Below are 24,212 nucleotides of genomic sequence, written 5' to 3'. Positions count from 1 at the left end.
GTTACCTTACCGCCTACAGGACTCCTCTTCCGGTCCCTCACTGCTGTCCTCTCTTGTAGCCTGTCTCCCTCTGGGCAGTTTGGGGAAATCTTTAGGACCCTGCCTCACACCACGTCCCTCTTGTTCGCATCCCTCCAACGTTCCCAGGGCCCCAGCGTCCTGAGAATAAAAGTAAAACTCCTCAGGCTGAACTTCACCTCACCTTCTCTGATGCTTAAAAACAAAAAACAAAACAAAACAAAACCCTCACCGGAGGATATCTTTTCCATTGATATTTAGAGAGAGTGAGAGGGAGTGTGTGTGTGTGTGTGGGGGTAACAGAGAGAGAAAAACATGCAGGCGACAGAGACGCCCGTGGGTTGGCGGCCTCCCACAGGGGCCCCACCGGGACTGGGGAACCTGCGACCTTTTGGGTCTGGGGCCCGACGCTCTAACCACTGGACTACTGGCCAGGGCTTCTTGGATGCTTTTTAAATGTTTCATTCATGGAGGAGGAGGAGGAGGAGGAGGAGGAGGGGGGGGGGGGGGGAGCAGGAGGCATGGATTTGTGGCCACACGGATGTACTCGTTGGCTGCTTTCTGTGCGGCCTGACCGGACCTCGCAGCCGTGGTGTCCCCGGGGCCGCTGCCCCCATGCGCTCCGCCGCCAGGGTCTCCGTGGCCTCCGTTCCCCGAACCCTCCCGGCTCGGCGGACCCCCCGCCAGTCACCCGGCTACCCCGTCACAGCGGGTGTCCCAGGGGGTCACCCAAGAGCGCCTCAGCCCTGGACACCGGGGCCCGGGCCGCGGGAGGGGACGGGCGCCCCCGCGCGGGCTGCACTCACCTCAGCCGGGCGCCTCGGCGCGGACGCCGCCATCGGACTCTGTGGGCGAGCGGACTCCGCGAAGCCCCGAGGCTCCATCCGGGAGAGTGAACCCCCCCCCCCCGGCCCCCGTCACCTCCCGCCCCGCCCCGGACCCGCCCCTGCACAGCGGGGAACCCCCCACTCCCTCCGCGCCTCGGCGGGGGCCTCCGTGCCCCACGGACACTCAGACCCGGCGAACGGGATGGAGAGATCAAAACAACCGCCCGGAGGAGGCTGCCGGAAGTCCCGCCCTCACCCTATGTGCACGCCCCAAGACGCCCGTTCTAGTCGCTCATTGGCTCAACCCTGCTACCCTTGGGCGCGCTGCACCCTGGGCATTGTAGTTTCCTCAGCCGCCCAGGGGCGGCGGTAGAGTCTCAGTCCTGGGCTTTTAAAAAGGTGTTTGGCCACCGCGGGTGGCGCCGGGAGATGACGACTCCAGTTTCCAGTGGCGGTTCCCACGTTTCTGGAGAGTTTTGTCTGCAACTGGCCGCTAGTTTGGAGACATTATTTCAGACTCCGTGAGGCTCAGACTGTGTCCTGAAGCGAAAACTAGGACTTGTTATTCCCAACGGTCACAGAGCCAAATGGCCAGATTCTGATCCGGCCACAACAGGCATCCACTCCTCCCGGGATGTGTTCATTACCTTCTGCCCGTTCAGATGCATGGGGTCAGAAGCTCAAGTGGACTTTGTATGGTCAGTCAGGAGCAGAAATAAAATGCGGGGGGCCGGCTATTAGGATAAGAAATGTGAATTATGCTCTCTTAGCCGTGATTGTCTTGTCCTGATCACAGGCGCATTCTAACCTGGCTGGGAGTCGCAGGCGGACCTGGGAGCGCACCTGGAAATGTGGCCCCTCCTCTCCATCCGGGAGCTGCCTGTTGTGATGGGAAGATGGACAGCCTCGCTGCAGAAACCAGAGGCGCCAGCCCTTCGCAAACCCCCAGCAGGCATTGCGGGTAAACTGTAACCATTATACCCATCATGCATCCCCCTCCTTATTCCTTTTGCCTACTTCCCCGTGTAATCTTTGTCCTTCTACCCAATATAAGCAGCCGGCTTATGGAGGGGCGGGGTTGCAGAGCTCATATTGTAACGGGACAACCAAGTGGTCCGGGCTGCCTGTCACCACTTCAGCCAATTCAGCAGAGACAGGGTTGAGTCACATATGAGCACTTATTCCAGTCCTGCTGGCAGTATGGGGGAACAACACGTCATCCACAAAAATCTGCTCTGCACCCCACCGTAAGCCAACTGCTTATACTGGGTGGAAGGACAAGATTGCGTGGGGAAGTAGGAACTCCAGGCCTGGGGAAGTGGGCTCGGGATAATCATCACAGGTCACAAGTGACGCGGACTGGAGGGGGTGGGGTAGTGACAGAGAGCGGGCGCCTCCTGGAGCCGCGGGACCAGATTACAGGTAGCGGGCTGGGGTGGGAAAGAGCAGGTGCCTCCAGGACTAGGACCACGAGGCTGTCCATCTTTCCATAATGACGGGCAGGTCTGGGAAGGAGGACAGACCGCATTCCGATGGGAGCTCCCATGCGCCAGGGCGGACAGCTGCCAGCCAGGCTGGCATGTGCTTTCTCTAATCCGGACAGAACCGTCATGGTTAACAGAGCAGGATCCCTATTTCTTATCCTTGTAGGTGGTCCCCAACCTATTCCGTTTCTGCCCCTAACAATACAGGATTCCACCGGGCGGCTGCTGAATTGGCTCAAGTGGGGAGAGGCAGCCCGGGCCCATTGGTTGTCCGGTTCCAAGTGGAAAGATTTAGTCTGCTTGTATGTTGGAGGACAGGAAGCCATCTTTGCCTCTGGTTCCCCTAAAAACATGTCTCCTGCAAGTACCCCCGGTGAAGGTGTCCAATCTATAGAACAACACTACTTACCCACTTTTTCCTACTCACTATTTTAATATATATTCTACTTTTATTGGTAATCTGACATATTTCTCAAACGAAGAGCAACTCATCTCTGAGTTTGGGTGTGAGCTAGTGGCTCTAGCGCTCTCAGGCAGAGCACATGGACACAGTGGGCATCCCAGCACCGTCCTCTCAGCTCGTCTCCCAGGGAGAGGAGGGTCATTTCTCTGGTGACTGCTGGGGCTCTTGTGCATGAGGAACTGGTATGGCAGAACAAGAAAAGTGAAAGACAATGAACTGAAAGCCGTGAGTAATCGTTATGTAGCCCTGGCCAGCTTGGTTCAATGGTTACGGTGTCAGCCAGTGCACGGGAGGGTTGCAGGTTTGATCCCTGGTCTTGCATGCAGGAGGCAACCAATCGATGTGACACTCTCTCTTCCCAACCCCTCCACCCTTCCATTGTCTTTTAAAAAATAAATGGAGCCCTAGCTGGCTTGGCTCAGTGGATTGAGCGTCGGCCTGCAGACTGAAGGGTCCCAGGTTCAATTCCAGTCAAGGGCACATGCGGGGGTTGCGGGACCAATCCCCAGTAGGGGGCGAGCAAAAGGCAGCCGATCAATTCGCTCTCATCATTGATGTTTCTCTTTCCCTTCCTTTCAGAAATCAATAAAAATATTTTAAAAATAAAAATATGGAAAAAGCATCCTCCAGTTATTCAAAGACAGCAGTAGAATCACCTCTGAGGAAGGAGCAGAGGAGAGGGAGAAAGAGAAGCTACTGAGCATTGTTCTTAGGGGACAGTGAAGTCCGAGTTAAGCGGAGCCCAACCTTCACATTGTGATTTCATCTGTAGTACTTTCTCACTGAAGTTTTTTTAAAAAATATATTTTTATTGATTTCAGAGAGGAAGGGAGAGGGAGAGAGAGAGAGAAATATCAATGATGAAAGAGAATCATTGATCGGCTGCCTCCTGCACACCCCCTACTGGGGATTGAGCCACAACCTATGCATGTGCCCTTAAATAAATAAAAAATTAACCATTGCATGTGCCCTTAAATAAATAAATAAAATTATTAACAATTGCAACACAGAATAGTAGAAAAAATTGTGACTATCTGACTGAATGACTTGCATATAATAGAAATCAATTAGAAAACAAAAAAATAAAAAGGCAAGATGTTTGAGCAGAATTTCCAAAAATCACAAGATTTTTAGCCCTAGAAGACTTGTTTCACATTGGTGATTATGAAATTGTATTTACAACTTCAATGAGGCCCTAGCTGGTTTGGCACAGTGGATAGAGTGTTGGCCTGAGGGTCCCGGTTTCGATTCTGGTCAAGGGCATGTACATCAATTGCAGGCTCCTCGCCGGCACGGGCCCTGGTCGGGGCATGTGCAGGAGGCAACCAATCGATGTGTTTCTCTCACATGGATATTTTTCTATCTTTTCCCTCTCTCTTCCACTCTCTCTAAAAGTAAATGGAAAAATATCCTCAGGTGAGGATTTTAAATAATAGTAATATTTAAAATAAAATAAATGTAGGTACTCTGCCAAAAGCAGCCAATCGATGTGTCTCACACACAAAGGTGTTTCTCTCTTCCTGCCTTCCACATCTTTGGGTGAGGATGAACAAAATATATATGACCGCTGATGGCGCACTACTGATCATTCCACAAGAGGAACTCTTGATAAATAATATCTTACTTCTCCAAATAAAAAGTGTATTCTCTTCAAGGGAAAATAAATTAACAGGTATATTATTTTTATTCTTTGTGATGAATAAAAATATTTTCCTCCATTGCTTCTTTTCTCAATGTTGTTTGAGATTATGACTTTCTGTGGCTGTAATTTTAATCTTTTTTTCACTTTCATTGAGACATAATTGACAAACCTGTAAGATATTTATAATATAACTAGAGGCCTGGTGCACGAAATTCGTGCACGGAGGGGGGTTGTCACTCAGCCCAGCCTGTACCCTCTCCAATCTGGGACCCCTCAAGGGATGTCCGACTGCCCGTTTAGGCCCGATCCCAGGAATCGGGCCTAAACGGGCAGTCGGACATCCCTCTCACAATCCAGGACTGCTGGCTCCCAACTGCTTGCCTGCCTGCCTTCCTGATTGCCCCTAACCGCTTCTGCCTGCCAGCCTGATCACCCCCTAACCACTCTGCTGCCAGCCTGTTTGCCCCCAACTTCCCTCCTCTGCCAGCCTGGTTACCCCTAACTGCCCTCTCCTGCAGGGTTGATCACCTCCAACTGCCCTCCCTTGCAGGCCTGGTCCTTCTCAACTGCCCTCCCTTGCAGTCTGGGTGCCTCCCAACTGCCCTCTCCTGCTGGCCATCTTGTGTCCACATGGGGGCAGGATCTTTGACCAGATGGGGGCAGCTATATTGTGTGTTGCAGTGATGATCAATCTGCATATTACTCTTTTATTAGATAGGATAGAGGCCTGGTACAGGGGTGGGGGCCAGCTGGTTTGCCCTGAAGGGTGTCCCGGATCAGGTGGGGATTCCTTGGGGCGTGGGGCGGCCTGAGCGAGGGGCCTGTGGTGTGCAGGCCGGCCACGCCCCCTGGCAACCCAAGCGGAGGCCCTGGTATCTGGAATTTATTTTCCTTCTACAATTGAAACTTTGTAGCCTGGAGCAGAGCCAAGCCTGGGGCTCCCTCCAAGTCCCGCAGCCATTTGTGTTGGGGTTATAATTGAAACTTTGTTGCCTTAAGCGAGTGAGCCTGGCCAGGGTGTGCGGAAAGCTTTGCTTCCCCTGTTGCCGGTGGCAACCCTGGCCTGCTCTCTCAAGCTCCATTCTGCCGCCATTTGTTTGAATTTGTTTACCTTCTATAATTGAAACTTTGTAGCTTGAGTGGAGGCTTAGGACTGCAACGGCTGGCAGAAAGCTTGGCTTCCTCTGTTACCTAAGAAACCTTGCTCTCTGTGGCTGTAGCCATCTTGGTCTGGGTTAATTTGCATACTCGATCTGATTGGATGGTGGGCGTGGCTTGTGGGTGTGTCGGAGGTGTGGTCAATTTGCATATTTGTCTATTATTAGATAGGCTAGAGGCCCGGTGCATGGGAGGGGGTGTCCCTCAGCCCGGCCTGCACCCTCTCCAATATGGGACCCCTTGGGGGATGTCCAACTGCCAGACCTACAGGGATAAGGCCTAAATCGGCAGTTGGACATCCTTCTTGCAATCCAGGCCCGCTGGCTCCTAACCGCTAGCCTGCCTGCCTGCCTGATTGCCCCTAACTGCTAGCCTGCCCACTGGCCTGATGCCCCTAACTGTTCCCCTGCAAGCCTGATTGCCACCTAACTGCTCCGCTGCTGGCCTGATTGCCCCTAACTGCCCTCCCCTACCGACCTGATCGCCCCTAACCGCCTCTGCCTTGGCCCCCGCCACAGTAGCTTTGTCCAGAAGGACATCTGGTCTAATTAGCCTATTACCCTTTTATTAGTATAGATATGCTGTGTTTTGATACACATATACATTATAAAAGGAAGATTAAAACTTTTTATTTGGGGGTTTTGGCTTCTTGGCAGGTTAATCCTATCTAATAAAAGTGTAATATGCAAATTAACCATCAATCTGTTAAACCCACGGGCCACGCCCACCAGCCACTCAGGAACAAGTATGTAAATTAACCCAACCAAGATGGCTGCGACCATGGAGAGAGCAGGAGGGAGGCTTGGGTTTCCCCGGGGATGGAGGAAGCCAAGCTTTTGGCACACCCTGGCCGGCCCAGGCCTCCGCTTAAGGCTACAAAGTTTCAATTGTAGAAGATAAATAAATCCCAGATACTAGGGCCTCCGCTTGGGTCGCTGGGGGGCATGGCTGGCCTGCAAACCACCACAGGCCCCTTGCCCAAGCCACCCCATGCCCCAAGGGAACCCACATCCTGATCCAGGACACCCTTCAGGGCAAACCAGCTGGCCCTCACCCATGTACCAGGCCTCTATCCTATCTAATAAGAGTAATATGCAGATTTACCATCACTTCAACACACAAGATGGCTGCCCCCATGTGGTCAAAGATCCTGGCCCCATGTGGACACAAGATGGCCACCAGGGGAGGGCAGCTGGAAGGAACCAGGCCTGCAAGGGAGGGCAGTTGTGGGAGATCAAGCCAGCAGGGGAGGGCAGTTGGGAGGGACCAGGTCTGCAAGGGAGGGCAGTTGGGGGAGATCAAGCCTGCAAGGGAGAGCAGTTAGGGGTGACCAAGCCTGCAGGGGAGGGCTGTTAGGGCAATCAGTCTGGCAGGGGAGCAGTTAGATATCAATCAGGTTGGCAGGGGAGTTGTTAGGAGGTGATCAGGCTGGCAGGCAGAAGCAGTTAGAGGCAATCAGGAAGGCAGGTGAGCAGCTGGGAGCCAGCAGTCCTGGATTGTGAGAGGGATGTCCGACTGCCCATTTAGGCCCAATCCCAGTAGGATCGGGCCTAAACGGGCAGTCGGACATCCCTTGAGGGGTCCCAGATTGGAAAGGGTGCAGGCTGGGCTGAGGGACAACCCCCCGCCCCGTGCACAAATTTCGTGCACCAGGCCTCTAGTAATTTTATAAAAAGACTGAAAGAAAGTGGAATTCATGAACTGCTAAAGTTGCAACTATGAAAGGCCAATGTTCTATTTATCTGGCAAACTTAGAAGGGTCTCATTAGAAGTCAAAGGAGCAGGAAGTATAGTTTTTACACATGTCTGTTTTGTAGACATTTGGATTATTCAGGGACAACTCGAGATTTTAAATTACACAAGAAATATTGAACCAACTGTATAAAACATTAACACTTTAATAAGCCATCTTTCAGTGAGCACAGAGGTGAGTGCTGCACATAGGTCAATAGACTTAAACACACACCATCTAATAAAAGCCACACAAGTAACGCTTGTCGGCTGGTTTGGGTCCATTCTCTAGTCAGAGTGAAAGGAATGAGGATGCTGTCAAGCAGAAGTAACAGAGTGCCCTGGCCGGTGTTGTTCAGTGGACAGAGCATCGGCCTGTGGACTGAAGGGTCCTGGGTTCAATCCCAGTCAAGGGCACATGCCCCAGTTGCAGGCTCAATCCCCAGTAGGGGGTGTGCAGGAGGCAGCTGATACAAGATTCTTTCTCATCACTGATGTTTCTATCTCTCTCCTCCTTCCTCTTTGAAATCTTTAGCCACAAAAATTGACATCAATCCGGTATTAGCCCTGGGCACCTTAGCAAGTGCAATGCAGCTCATTAAAGGCGCACTAGTGCCCAGCCAGTCTCAGTGGTTAAGCATTGACCTGTGCACCAGGTCAGGGCACATGCCCAGGTGGCTGGCTGGATCCCCTGAAACTGTTGAGAAATCCAGCACAGTGTATGTTCCACTAAAAAATGTTTAAATTCAGATGAAGAGTTCTCAAAGAGTTTCCTCCAGTGTTGCTCCACTGAGTGAGGAAATAAAACATCCTCAGCACATTTAAGGATTTTCTCCACTCTGAGCCCTCTGGTGTTTAAAGAGGTGGGATTTGCAGCAAAAATATCTCCCACATACACTACACTCATAAGGTCTTTTCTCCAGTGTGAACTCCCTGGTGTTGAGGGAAGCCCGACCTCTAGTTAAAACATTTTCCACACTCACAGCGTTTTCTGCCAAATGAACTCGGTGGTGTCAAACAAGGCAGGGGTGTTCTCTAAAGAATTTCCCACATTCACCACCTTCATATGGCTTTTCCCGAGTACGAATGCTCTGGTGAAGAGCGAGGTCAGATTTCCACCTAAAACCTTTCCCATGCGGCTGTTCTGCAGTGTGTACTCTCTGGTGTTCAATGAGTCTAGTGCTTCGGATGAAGGACTTATTACAATATTGACACTCAAGGCTTTTCTCTAGTGTGAATTCTCAGATGCCTAATGAAGTGACATTTGTAGCTAAAAGATTTCCCACATTCACTACACTGATAAGGCCTTTCTGTAGAGTGCACACTCAGGTGTTGAAGGAAGCTGGAGGTACTGCTGAAAGACTTCTCACACTTGACACACTCATAAGGCTTTTCTTCAGAATGAAGGCGAAGGTGCTGAATAAGGTGGGAGTGTTGTCTGAATGATTTTCTACACGTACTACACTCGTACGGCTTTTCTCCAGTGTGAATTCTCTGGTGATTAATGAGGATACATTTGTTGCTAAAGCATCTCCCACAATCACTACACTCATACGGCTTTTCTCCAGTGTGAACTCTCTGGTGTTGAGTGAGGGCAGAGCGTTGGTGGAAGGACTTCCCACAGTCACTACACTCATAAGGTTTTTCTCCAGTGTGAACCCTCTGGTGTTTAACGAGGTTAGAGCTTTGGCTGAAAGAGTTCCCACAGTGACTACACTCATATGGCTTTTCTCCAGTGTGAACTCTCTGGTGTTTAATGAGGGCAGAGCTTTCTCTAAAGTACTTCCCACAATCACTACACTCATATGGCTTTTCTCCAGTGTGAACTCTCTGGTGTCTAAGGAGGTCAGATTTGCAGCTAAAATATTTCCCACATTCACTACACCCATAAGGTATTTTTCTACTGTGTTGAAGGAAGCTGGAGGTATCGCTAAAGGACTTCCCAGATTCACCCCATTCATACGGCTTTGCTTCAGAATGAACGCGAAGGTGCTGAATAAGGTGGGAGCGCCGTCTGAACGATTTGCTACACTTACTGCACTCATATGGCTTTTCTCCAGTGTGGATTTTCTGGTGATTAATGAGGATACATTTGTAGGTAAAGCATCTCCCACAATCACTACACTCATATGGCTTTTCACCAGTGTGAATTTTCTGGTGTTTAAAAAGGGCAGAGCTTTGGCTAAAGGACTTCCCACAATCCCTACACTCATAAGGCTTTTCTCCAGTGTGAATTCTCTGATGTATGCGGAGGTAACATTTGAAGCGAAAAGACTTCCTACATTCACCACACTCAAAAGCATTTTTTCCAGAGTGAAGTCTTTGGTGTTGAGTAAGGTTCGTGCGTTGTCTAAAGCATTTCCCACAAATACTGCACTCATACGGTTCTTCTTCAGTACGATCTGTCTGGTGTTCAGAGAGGTCAGAGTTGTTGCTGAAGGACTCTCCATAACCCCTACAGTCATGAGACCTTTCTTCGGTGTGAACTCTTCTGTGCTGAAGAAGGTTAAAGATTTGTCTAAAGGCTTTTTGACACTTGCTGCTCTCATAAAGCCCTTTTCTAGAACAGTCGCTTTGACGTTGAACAAGGTTCTGGTGTGTGCTGGCAGCTTTTTCACATTCACCTGAATGGAGACGATTTTCTCCACTGGGAAAGGCCTGCCTGCTCTCACTACCATCGTGTGGCTCTTCAGTATCACAAGGGGCCTGGTGCTGATGAAGGCCTGAGGTGGCTGGGAAGCCCTCCCCAAGCTTCCCACGGGCGGAAGGTGCCCCTGATACGCAGAAGCTGCACCGGGTCACACGCGAGGCCCTGTCCACGGCCTCTTCCCAGGGCTCCTCGGCACCGGCTTCCCTCTGCTGCCGGTGAGGGTTTTCAGGGAAACAGCAGCCCCTCACAGGTGTTTCACTGGAGAAGGCTCTCTGCTCAAGGTCTGCTGCTTGGCCCTCAGTCAGGTGCAGAATAGCTTTCAAGGCTGGGACACAGCGCTCACAGGGGCCGGTCCTCTGGGTTGCTGGAACTGTCTCAGACGCCCTGACCTGTGACTCTCCTTCTACAGACACACTCTGCTCAGAAGGGGTCTCGTCATCTTCCGTCTTATGCCAACAACCTGAAAGCAGACAATTGCTGAGGAAATGGTTGTGGACTTTGCTCTGAGGGGCAAGTCCCACTGCAAGATGTTAGACGTAATACGTTGGTTCCATGGGATAGTCTAAAAGTAAGGGCCTTGCCCGACCTGTATGGCTCAGTGGTTGAGCATTGACCTATGAACCAGGAATAGTTCAATTGCTGGTTGTGGGCTCAGTCCCCAGAGGGGGGAGTGCAGGAGGCAGCCCATCAGTGATTCTCTCATTGATGTTTATATCTCCCTCTCCCTCTCCCTTCCTCGCTGAAATCAATAAAAATATTTTTTTTAAAAATCGCCGAAACCGGTTTGGCTCAATGGATAGAGCGTCGGCCTGCGGACTCAAGGGTCCCAGGTTCGATTCCGGTCAAGGGCATGTACCTTGGTTGCGGGCGCATCCCCAGTGCGGGGTGTGCAAGAGGCAGCTGATCGATGTTTCTCTCTCATCGATGTTTCTAACTCTCTATCCCTCTCTCTTCCTCTCTGTAAAAAATCAATAAAATATATTAAAAAAAAACAAAAAAACCAAGAAGCCTAGAAACAGGTTGAAAAAGAGGCTACTGTGCAGTACTGGTCCTCTGAAGATCACAAAATTGGGTAGATCTCACCCGAAAAGGAATACAAAGATGGCCTGCACCACGTGGAACAAGAGCGGGCTCTCCAACTCATTCTCCTAACAGCGTTCAGCAGAGTTTGTCTGTTGGTGACCTGGACAAGCTGTGTAAACGGTTGATTATGTCCCTTTCCCAATAAAATTCAATAAATAAGTAGCTGGTATTTGAAGACTCCTTAAGGATGTATGCAAACCTCCTAACACATGCTTAAGTGATGGGTGAAGAACACTGCAGAGGGAGCAGTGCAGAAGAACAGGTGGCACCAGGAGGCCGCAAACATGAAGGAAGCCTGAAGCCCTGAAGTCACAGATGAATGAGCAGTCAGAGAAAAGTGTCAAGTATAGGGAAGGAAAGGCAGAAATGAGGTGTGGCCAATGGAACTTGCACCAAAACACTATTGGACACGGGGGCGGGGGTGCTGTTCTTGGTATGATCTGAACATGGCCCTTATGACATGCTCAGCCAGGCCTCTGAGACGTGATTACATGTCTACCCTGTGAAAAAACCAGGGAACTCCCTGCACCGCTACTGTATGACTACTCGGAACCCGAATGATCCGAATTTTAATGAAAGACGACAGAGGTTGTAGGGAGCGGTTATAGGGTTAAACCTCAGACTGACCTTTTGGCAAAGCCACAAACAAGTCCGAGCTTAGAGGGCACAGCCCTCTTAGCATAATTAAACTTGATCTTGTGACACCCCCTAGATCCTTCCTGGGTAGCTAATGGGCTGTGGGAGGTGCAGCAAGCGCTGCCAAAACAAGTGAAACTCACAAGAACATTGTAACTATGGTGACAACTACATTGTTTACCTCTGGCTATAAAATAAAGGCTCAGCTTGCAGTCTGGATCTGTTCTGTGGCCTCAGCCAGGCACACAAGATCCACCTAGACCCAGCTTATTCTCTTTGTCTGTCTTTTCTTCATCCTTCACCGGCCCTCCCTCAGGCTTGCCAAACCCTTGGCTGTGCTGGCGCGGCACAAGAGGTGAGCAGCACCATAGGCCGAGAGCAGCTTGGCACACACGAGCACTCAGGGAATTCCTTGTTCAGGGCATGCCACCAAGCTCAGCACTGGCAGTCCCAGCATGTATGACAAGAAAGTGGATTTAGATGAGCAGAGCCCATGATCTAGCTATGGGACACACAAAGATACATGTGGAATGAAAAAGAGAAGGCAGAACATCACCTCAGAAGACTGGGAGAATGTGAAGCTCTTACCTACGGATGCCACAAGTGCAAAGATTTCCAGCATCACCTCGCAGTACAGAAGTCTCTGAGCCTCATCCAGGAGCCCCCACTCCTCCTGAGAGAAGGCGATGGCCACGTCCTCAAAGTCCATGTCCTGAGGTAATGGGCACAGTTCAGTCCACGGTCAGCTTCTCTCCTAGGGTTCCAAGTTCGTCATAAGCCCCACCTTCCACATCCATCTGCTCCCTCCACTCCCCACATCACATAAGAGTCCAGGCCTTGGTACCATCGGAGTCGCGCTCTGCTTATAGTCATTGATTCTGTGTCTTCCCTCAACAGCAATGGCCGGATGGATGATACCTGAGCTCTGGGCCTGGCATGTCGGCCAAAATGCCTCTTATCATGTGAATACAGTGGGTGTCACAAACATTGCTTAGAGAGAGAAGCTGGCCATAGAGACGGGGTGAGTGATTTGATACTGGTCTTGTCAGGCAATAACCCAGTGGTCTCCCTGTCCCTCCAAGACAAAAAACATGGCACCATCCTTCACCTTAAAATCCCAATCCCAGGGCCCTGAGGCTGTCGGTTTGCACTGTCCTCTGCAAATAATTACACACACACACACACACACACAGAGTGGCCAGATTATGATCTCTGAATGCATAATAATCTGGCCACTCAGTGTATATCCTATATAATAAAAGGCTAATATGCAAATATCCCCCTTGAACAGGAGTTGGACCAGCAGGCAAGCCGACCAACCGCCCATGTCCGCTCCCCCTGGCCAGGCTGGCCGGACCCCACCCATGCACGAATTCATGCACTGGACCTCTAATATACACACACACACACACACACACACACACACACGTATACACACACACATATGTATACACACACACACACACACACACACACACACACACACACACACTCTGAGTGGCCAGATTATGCCTTCAGAGATCATAATAATCTGGCCACTCAGTATATATATTTTTATTGATTTCAGAGAGGAAGGGAGAGGGAGAGAGAGACAGAAACATCCATGATGAGAGAGAATCATGGATGGGCTGCCTCCTGCACGCCCCACACGGGGGATTGAGCCCGCAACCTGCACATATGCCCTGACCGGAAATCGAACCGTGACCTCCTGGTTCATAGGTTGACACTTAACCATTGAGCCACGCTGGCCAGGTTGCAAGTAATTCTTTGAATCACACCTCTCTCACACAACAACATTCCCGGAAGAACAACTTCAGAGGTAACACAAACATCCCATGACAAGGTCAACTTGTTTTCTGGTCATCTCCCAGGATTCTAATTTTACCACTGCCCTTACTTACCCCTGCTTAGCACTCCCCCTCCCCCACGCCAGTGGAGATTTTCAAGCCCAGGTGGCACTGACATCTGCTGTCCCATCGAGGTCCTACTGATCAGTGTATCCGCCCTCAGCAGCGATGGGCAGCCGGGCAGATAAATGGCAGCTCTCGAACCTGGCATGTAGGACCACAACAGCCCCCCCACCCCTACTTTTTTAAAAATGTATTATTATGAGGCTTTTGTAAAATTTTTAATGCGGTCTTGATAACCTTTTATTTTTGCACAGAAATATGACTGCTTTGGATTCATCGCACGTTTAGCAATTTTACTATGAGATGAACCATCAATAAAAGTTTTTGTTAATACTTCAGAAACAGTTTTTGTCCAGTACAATTAAGGTTTTATTTTTGAATATTCATTTATTTCAATTAGCCAATTTACTTTAGTCTGAAATAAGGTTAATTTATTTACTAACTTTAACTTTATTTGTCTTAGGTTATGAACAGTAAATGACATTAAGTTTCTGCAATTAATCTTTAACTTTACATAAAAATGTATCAGGGAGGCAAAAACACAAATTATTTAGTTTAGTTTAAGAGGCCAAATATATAGACTTTTAATTACAGTTCTTCAGATGTTTGAAGGAAACTTCTCTTTATTTCCTTCCAAAATAATTTTCAGGCTACAGAGAGTTTCATTTAAAAATCTTTGTTTTTCTTTACACCAATAATCAACAGCCCCCTTCTCAGGTAACTCTCAGCCTGTCTATACTGTTTCTGCCAGACATGGCCTCGTCCTTCATTCTCTCTGATGTCACTACCAGGGCCCTGTGGCCATGACGTCATGCTCTCTCTGCACGTGCACGTCGCTCTTCCGACCACTCCTCTCTCCCGCCTGCACGCCACGGCCCCTGCCTGCTCTTGCCCTGCACCACGGACATCTCCGTGGCCCTCTCCATGTTCCCCAGCGTGTGTGGACCAGACACTGCCTGGCAGATTCCGACAGGATCAAGGAGAACGCTGACTGAGGGTCCACACGGACACAGGCAGCCTGGAGTCCCGCTCTGAAGGCCTCCCTGACTAGGCCTTGCTTCACCCTCAGCCCTCCGGCACGGGTGCTGCCACTTGGTATCCATTCACCTCTCTGCACCTCACCCGCAGGGCAGGCCCAGCCCGGCCGCTCTCTGCCCCGTGCCCAGTGAGTTACCCAGGAGACCACTTATGCCCATGAGCAAAACCCCCCGCCAGACTGCAACACCCCGTGGAGAAAAGCTGGTCTCGGCCGGAGAGGAGGCAGCAACTGTTCCCCAATTTCCTCTGGGGCCCGGATAGGTCCACAAAGGAGCTTCACTGTGAGAACAAGTAGTTCTGGCTGTTCTGACCGCTTCCAATTAATATACCCACTGGTTTTGGAGAGCAAAAGCAACAGAGAATAACCGAACAAGGTTCGCAGGAAAGCTCCAGTAGGGAAGTCTGTTCACCTTAAGAATAATTATGGGAGCCCTGGCCGGTTTGGCTCAGTGGATAGCTCTATTGGCCTGCTTTCTGAAGGGTCCCGGGTTCGATTCCGGTCAAGGGCACATGCTCGGCTTATGGGCTCCATCCCTAGTAGGAGCTGTGCAGGAGGCAGCCAATCAATGATTCTCTCTCATCATTGATGTTTCTATCTCTCTCTCTCTCCCTCTCCCTTCCTCGCTGAAAGCAATATATGTGTGTGTGTGTGTGTGTGTGTGTATGTATATATATATATATATATATATATATATATATATTACCATAATTTAAAAAATTAAATTAAAGAATTATGGGAAACTAAAATGGGATTTTGAAAGAAAAAAACAAACAAACAGAAGCATGAGAACTATGACAAGGTGTTTCCCCTTCTCTTTATTAATAGTTTAGGAAAAATTGAAATTACCATAAAAAGGGGGAAATGACCAAGGACCTTGAAATAACACAGCTATTTTATCTGTTCTTAACCACACCTAACTAAGCTGGAGTAAAGCTTGCCTAATCAACCAATATCTGTTTTTTTTAATCAGAACCTGTCCCCTTTATACTGGGAATGTTATGGGGCAATTTAAATATATTTTTGCTAGTCAAATCTGGCCCAATTCACCTGACAGGGTAAGATTTTTTAATTTTTTTTTTTAACCAATGATGCTCACACATCCTTTTTCGAGAGGGGTGAAATGTATTTAGAAATACGGAAATCAGATGCTGAACCAATTGGGGAAATAAGAACCTTAAAGTGCCTTTCACACCTGGCTGGTGGGGCTCAGCTCGCTGAGCATCATCACACACACCGGGAGGATGGTTTCATTCCTAGTCAGGGCACAGGTCTAGGTTGCGGGCTCCGTCCCCAGCAGAATCTTAAGACGGAAAATTCCTTACAAGACATTCAATGCCAGCCCTAACCGGTGTGGCTCAGTGGATAGAGCGTCGGCCTGTGGACTCAAGGGTCCCAGGTTCGATTCCGGTCAAGGGCATGTACCCTTGGTTACAGGCACATCCCCAGTGGGAGGTGTGCAGGAGGCAGCTGATCAATGTTTCTAACTCTCTCTTCCTCTCTGTAAAAAAATCAATAAAATATATATATTTTAAAAAGACATTCAGTGCCACTTGAGGCCTTTCCAGTCACCAATATCCTTAATGCACCACCTGGAACCAATCCCAATACACAAAATTACTTTTAAAAGGGGGCTTTTAATTCCATGTACAAGTTCCTATAATTCTCCTATCCTTCCATTAAAGCTCAATGGGAAAGAATGGAGATTTGTACAGAATCTCATCACTATAGTTATTCCCAAGTACCCTATGGTTCCAAATCCACATAACCTATTATCAGCTCTTCCTGTGAATTGCTAATATTTTTCAGTGATAGATTTATGTAGTGCCTTTTCCAGCATTTCTGTAAAAAAAAAGACAAAAATACCTCTTTGCTTTCACCTGGGAAGATCACAAGTGTACTTGAACAGTAATGCCCCAGGTATATGAGGCAAGTCCCACCTATTTTCTTAGATACTAAAAGCTGACTTAAATGATTTCAATTTTTTTCTAGAACTTTCACAAGATTTCACTCTAATTCAATATGTAAATAATTTGCTCTTATACTCTAAGACAGTGGTCGGCAAACTGCGCCTTGCGAGCCACATGCGGCTCTTTGGCCCCTGGAGTTTTTAGCAAAGGCCAGCTTAGGAGTACCCCAATTAAGTTAATATCAATGTACCTACCTATATAGTTTAAGTTTAAAAAATTTGGCTCTCAAAAGAAATTTCAATCGTTGTACTGTTGATATTTGGCTCTGTTGACTAATGAGTTTGCCGACCACTGCTCTAAGACATTACTGAACTCTCAAAAGGACACCTTTTACCTATTACAACAGCTAGCTATAAAAGGACATAAGGTCTCAAAAGATAAGCTTCGGCCCTAACCGGTGTGGCTCACTGGATAGAGCGTCGGCCTGCGGACTCAAGGGTCCCGGGTTCGATTCCGGTCAAGGGCATGTACCTTGGTTTCGGGCACATCCCCAGTAGAGGGTGTGCAGGAGGCAGCTGATCGATGTTTCTCTCTCATCGATGTTTCTAACTCTCTATCCCTCTCCCTTCCTCTCTGTAAAAATTAAATATATTAAAAAAAAGAGAGAAAATGGCAAAGGCATAGTTAGTTGCATTGGTAGGTACCTTCAGAACAGCAGGTAACTTCCCCTTTTTCTGAACCCCTCAGGGCACAACCCAAGTGTGAAGGCAGAGACCACGAGTTCCCTCATCCTTATTGTTATATTAATTGTTGACTATTAACTGCCCTGCACCCACCCGTGCCAATAAAGCGAGTGTCTATCATTTTACCATCTATCCAATCCCAGAGGTCCTCTCCCCCCGCTTTGCTTTCTCCCGCCTCCCTCATCTATCACCAATGGAGTCCGTGGAACCCACTTCCACCTCCTCCTTTGAACGTCATTGTATAAAACACGGTGAGAAACCGCCATTCTCCGGAGCGTTATCCCCATCCGTGGAAATTCTGCTTCCCGGCAACTGTCGACAGTTTGGCTCAAATAAACTCACCAAAAATTCTTTACGTCTTTGTTACCGATGTCACCAGGAGTTTAAAAAATAAAAAATAAATAAAAACAAAAAGAGTGTGAGTCCCTGACATCAGCCCCACAGCCCAGCCCCCTAAGCGGCTCTGCACCTGCAGGGACCTGTGGGACTAAAGGTGTGTGGAGGGCCTGGCACCCACCGCCAGGACCCAGGGGCTCAGGCCCGAGGTCACGTGACCAGGAGAGGCCCGCATCCGTCGGGGCTCAATGTCCCTCTGTGTTCACAACCATCCAAGGCCCAGCGCTGAGAAGGAAAGTTGTGGACAAAAGGGGCCACATGCTGACCTGACAGCTCAGGGGAGGCCGGCATGGCGGTCCTGCAGACGCAGAGCTAAGGTCACCACAAAGGATGGTCTGAAATGAAACTGTAACTAAGCGCAGTGATGGTGGGCAGTTACCGCCTAGGCCGCTATCTTCCCTGACAAGGTCAGCCTTTACCTTCACTGAGCCGAGCTGCCTTTTTGCATCTATGGTAACACACCCTTGAAATGTCTGGGTAGCCCTAACCGGTTTGGCTCAGTGAATAGAGCGTCGGCCTGCGGACTGAAGGGTCCCGGGATCGATTCCGGTCAAGGGCACATGCCTGGTTGAGGGCTCCATCCCCAGTGCAGGGCGTACTGGAGGCAGCCGATCCATGATTCTCTCTCATCATTGATGTGTCTCTCTCTCTCTCTCTCCCCCTCTTCCTTCCTCTCTGAAGTCAATAATAAAAAAAAGTTTTGTTTTTTTAAAAAAATATATTTTACTGATTTTTTATATAGAGAGGAAGGAAGAGGGATAGAGTTAGAAACATCGATAAGAGAGAAACATCGATCAGCTGCCTCTTGCACTCTCCCTACTGGGGATGTGCCCGCAACCAAGGTACATGCCCTTGACCGGAATCGAACCCGGGACCCTTGAGTCCGCAGGCCTGTGCTCTATTCACTGAGCCAAACCGGTTTTAGGGCAATAAAAAATAGTTTTTTTTAAATCAATAAAATATATTTTTTTTTTAAAAAAGAGAAATGTCTGGGTACCTTGTCACTTCCCTTTCTCTGGGCGCCTTGGGGCACAACCTGGGGTGCGGGGCGCCAGGGCAGACCACGGAGTCCTTCCTATTTCATTGCCATCGTGTGACTGTCCCTGCGCCGCCTAAGCATGCGCCCACCGTGTTCCTTTCCTCCCAGTCCCGGGGCCCCCTCCCCCCGCTGGGCCTGCTGCCGCCTCTCCGGTCCATGGTCCGTGCCCGGTGGGGGCCAGGTCACCCCCTCCCTCCTCTGACCGCGCCCTGTGAACACGGAGGGAGCCCGTTCTCCGGAGCTTCACCCCGGTCCCCGAGGTCCTGCTCCCGGCGCGTCCCCAGTTTGGCTCCCACAAACCCTCACAATTCTTCACAGGTTTCAGTGTTTTTTACGTTAAAATGGAGAATGCCCCGCGCCCAACCTCCCTCGCCTTCTCCGCTGCTTTCAGACAGAACTGGGCCTCAGTTTCCCGAGTCCTCCGCCTCCGCCGCCCCTGCGCGGCCCCCCCGGCGGACCCTCAGCTCCACCCCCCCCCCTCACACCGGGGGTCACACCGGGGTCAGCCCCGAGCGCCCAGCGGTCCCGCCGCGGGGCCTGGGCCGCAGGAGGGACGGCGCCGCCCCGGGCAGCGGGGTTGGGGGCGGCGGGGAGGCCCGGGGGACGCGCTCACCTCCGCCGGGCGCCTCGGCGCGGCCGCCGCCGTCGGACTCTGCGGGCGGAGCGGGGCCTGCGAGGCCCGGAGGCCCCCGGACCGGACGGTGGCGGCGGCACGAGCCCGGGAGCCGCCTGGCACAGCGGGGACGACCCGCCCGCGCTCCCTCCGTCAGGACCTGGCGCGCTAATTCGTGGAATCCGCCAAACAGGCCACCTGACAGCCTAGAGGGGACGCCGGAAGTCCCGCCCTAAACTCATGTGCATCATGGAAACGTCCCGTTTCCTGGGCTCTCATTGGCTCAATCCGCCGTTTTGGACGCATGGCCTTCTGGGTAATGTAGTTTCTCCAGCCGAAGCGGTGCGTTACTACCGGTGTTTTCAGTTGCAGAGAATAAGGTTTGCTGTAGTTTGAAGGTAAATCCTGAGACTAGTAAGCATGAGGTCACTGGTTTGATCCCTGGACAGAGCACATATCTGTGTTGTGGCTTCCTTGCTGGCTGCTTCACAATGTCTCCTTTGTTTTTTGGGTTTGTTTTTTTTTTTGATCCACGATGTTTCTCTATCCCCCTCCCTTGCCCTCTCTCTAAAAAAAAAATCGATAAAATATAACAAAAGTAATAAAGTGTGGCCTAGACTCTGGCTGAGTAGGTCAATCTGTTAGAGGGTCTTCTCCTCAAGCCAAGGTTGGGGGTTGGGCTCCTGGTCATGACTGAAATGACACCTTTAGGTTTGGGGGAGGTTGGCAGGTTTGTGGGTAGTGTTGTACAACTGATAATCCTCCAGAGAGGTCCTTAATTAATGTTAGCTCTTTTCTGAATTTTTTTAAATATAGTTTTATTGATTTCAGAGAGGAAGGGAGACAGAGAGAAAAACATCAATGATGAGAATGAATCATAGATTGGCTGCCTCCTGCACGCCCCCTACTGAGGATCAAGCCTGCAACCCAGGCATGTGCCGTGACCTAGAATTGAACCTCCGATTTCCTGCTTCATGGGTCAACGCACAACCACTGAGCAACACTGGCTGGGCAATGTTAGCTTTTTCTAAAATGATTCACGGGGGCTCTTCTGGGCTGAATTGTATACGGATGATTCATGCACAGAAATTGTAACCCCCAGTAACTCAGAATGTGACTGTATTTGAAAACAAGGTCTATAAAAATGTAATTATACAGTCAATAGATTGGACTGGTGTCCTCACAAAAAGAGATTAAAACACACACACACACACACGCAGTGTAGCACTCATGTGAGGACACAGAAGCCAGCCATCTGCAAGCCAAGGAGAGAGGCCTCAGGAAAAACCCACCCGCTGACACCTTCATGTGACTTCCAGCCTGGAAATACGTCAAAATAAATTAGTTTCTGCTGTTTAAACTGCCAGCGCGATGTGCTTTGTTATAGGAGCCCAAGCAGACTGATACAGGGCCCATCATCGTCTCCGAAAAAGGGAAATCTGCAGGGCACCCTCAAGATAAAGGGGCCGAGCTGGTGTGGCTCAGTGGATAGAGCGTCAGCCTGTGGACTGAAGGGTCCTGGGTTTGATGCCAGTCGAGGGCATATGCCGGGGTGTGGGCTCGATCCCCAGTGTGGGGTGTGCAGGAGGCAGCCGATCCATGAGTCTCTCTCATCATGGATGCTTCCCTGTCCCTCCCTCTCTGAAATCAGTAAAACTATATATTTTTTAAAAAAAGCAAGCTCTGATTTCTATAGCTACAAGGATTTTGATTTATATTTCTGAAAATCAAAACATTAAAAAAACAAAACCAAAAAACATGAATGCCGCCCTGGGCTGTAATGCAAGTTGAACACAGTCTGGCAATGTTTCCCACCTGACCTTGGAACGGGGACCCCTGGTGGATGCAAAGGAAAGTGACCATCTGGAAGCTGTTGGTCAGAGTCCCTGCGGGGGACTAGCCTTCCTCTGCTCACACCGCCAGGGGCAGCCGCAGGTGAAGGAATGCTACTTCTTCCCAAGACTCACCACAGAAACTTACAGCTGGTTCCAACTGTCAGCATGGTCCAGGGGAAAAATGGACACATCAGAAGTATCGTATTTAGTTGCTAGTATTTATCAGAAAACTGGCGAGCAGCCCTAGCTGGTGTGGCTCAGTGAATAGAGCGTCGGCCTATGGACTGAAGGGTCCCAGGTTTGATTCCGGCCAACGGCACATGCCCAGGTTTCGGGCTGGATCCCCAGTGGGGGGCGTGCAGGAGGAGGCAGCCGATCAATGATTCTCTCTCATCATTGCTGTTTCTATCTCTCCCTCTCTGAAATCAATAAAGAAATATGTATTTTTAAAAAATAAATCAAACCAGGGCGAGGTAGCAGGAGACTGGGGGCTACCCTATGCACCAGCGCCGGCCAGAGTGATTCAAACTCTCGTGTCTGACGTGGTCTCTGCTTCCGGCCTTGCCTTTCTCCAGGAACCTACCAGAAAGGCTGGGGCCGTGGTCTCCTCACTCCTGCCTGCCGTGTGGCCCTCACTGTCGCTTTCCCCTGTGGCCAGGTGGGACACAGCCCGTCTCTGCTCTTGGGCACTGTGAGCAATAAAAACGTCTCATAGAGGCATCACTCTCCCAGTCCCCATTCGGTCACCTCTGTAAAATAAAACCCCGTGGGGAGCCTGGCTGGCGTGGCTCAGGGGCTGATCACCGACCCATGAACCAGGAGGCCGCAGTTCGGTTCTGGGCCAGGGCACATTCCTGGGTTGAGGGCTTCATCCCCAGTGTGGGGCGTGCAGGAGGAATTCGTTAATGATTCTCTCTCATCATTGATGTTTCTCTCTTTTCATTCCCCTCTGAAATCAATAAAAATATATATTTTAAAAAAATTATATATATATATATATATATATATATACACACACACACACTAGAGGCCCAATGCATGAAATTCGTGCAAGGGGCTCGGCCCTTGCAGCCTCGGCCAGCCCTCGCAGCCCTGGCTTCATCCAGAAGATCGTCTGGACAGTCGTTCTGCTGTTTGGTCTAATTAGCATATTAGCTCTTTATTATATAGGATATATATAGCCCAGCTGGTCTGGCTCAGTGGTTGAGTGTTGATCCAGGTCAGGGTTCGATTCCTGGTCAGGGCACATGTCCGGGTTGTGGTCTCCATCCCCAGTAGGGTGTGTGCAGGAGGCAGCCATTCAATGATGTTCCTCTCTCATTGATGTTTCTAGATCTCTCTCCTTTGCCTTTCCTCTCTCTTTAAAAAAGATCAATAAAGCCCTAACCCAGTGGTCGGCAAACTCATTGGTCAACAGAGCCAAATGTCAACAGTAGTTCAACGATTGAAATTTCTTTGGAGAGCCAAATTTTTTAAACTTAAACTTCTTCTAACGCCACTTCTTCAAAATAGACTCGCCCAGGCCGTGGTATTTTGTGGAAGAGCCACACTCAAGGGGCCAAAGAGCTGCACGTGCTCACGAGCCGCAGTTTGCCGACCACGGCCATAGCTGGTTTGGCTCAGTGGATAGAGCATCAGCCTGTGGACTGAAGGGTCCCAGGTTCGATTCCGATGAAGGGCATGTACCTTGGTTGCAGGCACATCCCCAGTGGGGAGTGTGCAGGAGGCAGCTGATCGATGTTTCTCTCTCATCGATGTTTCTAACTCTCTATCCCTCTCCCTTCCTCGCTGTAAAAAATCAATAAAATATATTTAAAACAAAACAAAGCCGCGGGTATAATCAAGATCATGCTGTAGGGGGCAGGCTGACTGCTCCAAAGAGACCATGCATTCCTGCTTGCTCTTGGCTAACTGGGTTCATTAAAGGGCCTACCCTGCGGGGCTGGGGGTTGGGTGGGGGTATATGCTGTGCCTGTGTACACGGCCTCAGGACTCCAACGCCAAGGAGAAGATCTCATCCTGGGCCTGTTGCTCAGTGGTTAGAGCACCAGCCTGCACATGGAAGGGCTGAGGGCTGGGTTCCCAGTCAAGGGCAGTACCTGGGTTTCGGCTTCGCTCCCCCTCTCCATCGGGGTGGGTGGGGTGGGTGCGGGAGGCAACCAAAGGATGTTTCTCTCACATCGATGTTTCTCTCTCCCTCCTTCCCCCTCCCTCCCTCCCTCCCGCCCAGTCCCTCCGAAAAGCAATGGGAAAACATCCTCAAGGAAGGACTAAACCAAAAAAGACCTCAAAGGCATGGGCCCTTGTGGACACCTTCATTCAGTCTCCGGTGCGGAGATTTCCGGGGACGCACAATGGATCCACTGGGCCCCGGTTCCCTGCCCGACTCTCCGGAGGGCCTACGGCAGCGGTTCTCAACCTTCCTGACGCCGCGGCCCTTTACAGCTCCTCATGTGGTGGTGACCCCCCACCGTAACATTATTTTCGTTGCTACTTCCTAACTGTCATTTTGCTACTGTTAACGAACGTAATGTAAATATCTGTGTTTTCCGATGGTCTTAGGCGACCCTGCTAGCGGTTCTCAACCTGTGGGTCGCCTAAGACCATCGGAAAACAGATATTTACATAACGATTCATAACAGTAGCAAAATGACAGTTATGAAGTAGCAACGAAAATAATGTTATGGTTGGGGGTCACCACAACATGAGGAACTGTATTAAAGGGTCGCGGCATCAGGAAGGCTGAGAACCACTGGCCTAAGGTAATGGGTTAACAGACCAGGCCCAGGCCCAGGCCCAAGCGTTAGGAATGGTTTCCCTAAAGCGGGTGTGTGGGGCCCTGGCCGGTGGCTCAGCTGGTCGGAGTGGCCCAGGACACGGAGAGGTCACGGGACGGAGTCCCAGTCGGGGCACACACCCCGTGTGCAGGTTCCGTCCCCGGGTCTGGGTGCCTAAGGGAGGCAACCGACGTTTCTCTTATCCCGATGATTCTCTCTTTCATCCTCTCTAAAATCAACAAAAATATACCCTCAGGTGGG

General features: G+C 50.2%; 2 protein-coding genes across 8 annotated transcripts in view; both read right to left on the bottom strand.

Moving 5' to 3' along the window:
- LOC307092750 (zinc finger protein 416-like) overlaps positions 1-19,649 on the bottom strand; it is a 31,843-nt gene extending 12,194 nt beyond the window's left edge. The window contains exons 1-3 of one of the 7 annotated variants that reach the window (XM_079760198.1): positions 19,340-19,649; positions 12,281-12,446; positions 7,341-10,433 (exon numbers count right to left, since the gene is read on the bottom strand). In XM_079760198.1, the coding sequence (XP_079616324.1) occupies positions 8,539-10,433; positions 12,281-12,401 (2,016 nt within the window). In that variant the 5' untranslated portion in view covers positions 12,402-12,446; positions 19,340-19,649 and the 3' untranslated portion in view covers positions 7,341-8,538. Of the gene's footprint in view, positions 1-10; positions 257-824; positions 927-7,340; positions 10,434-12,280; positions 12,447-19,339 lie in introns of those variants that run through there. The other 6 variants (XM_079760199.1, XM_079760204.1, XM_079760201.1 and 3 more) reach the window with 6 other exon arrangements.
- The window catches only part of LOC307092747 (uncharacterized protein), a 185,711-nt gene that overhangs the window by 20,262 nt on the left and 141,237 nt on the right, over positions 1-24,212 (bottom strand). The window lies entirely within an intron of this gene.

The sequence above is a fragment of the Cnephaeus nilssonii genome, assembly GCF_951640355.1.
Source record: "Cnephaeus nilssonii genome assembly, chromosome: 20".
NCBI classification, from domain to species: Eukaryota; Metazoa; Chordata; class Mammalia; order Chiroptera; family Vespertilionidae; genus Cnephaeus; species Cnephaeus nilssonii.
This window is presented reverse-complemented; position numbering and strand designations above follow the sequence as displayed.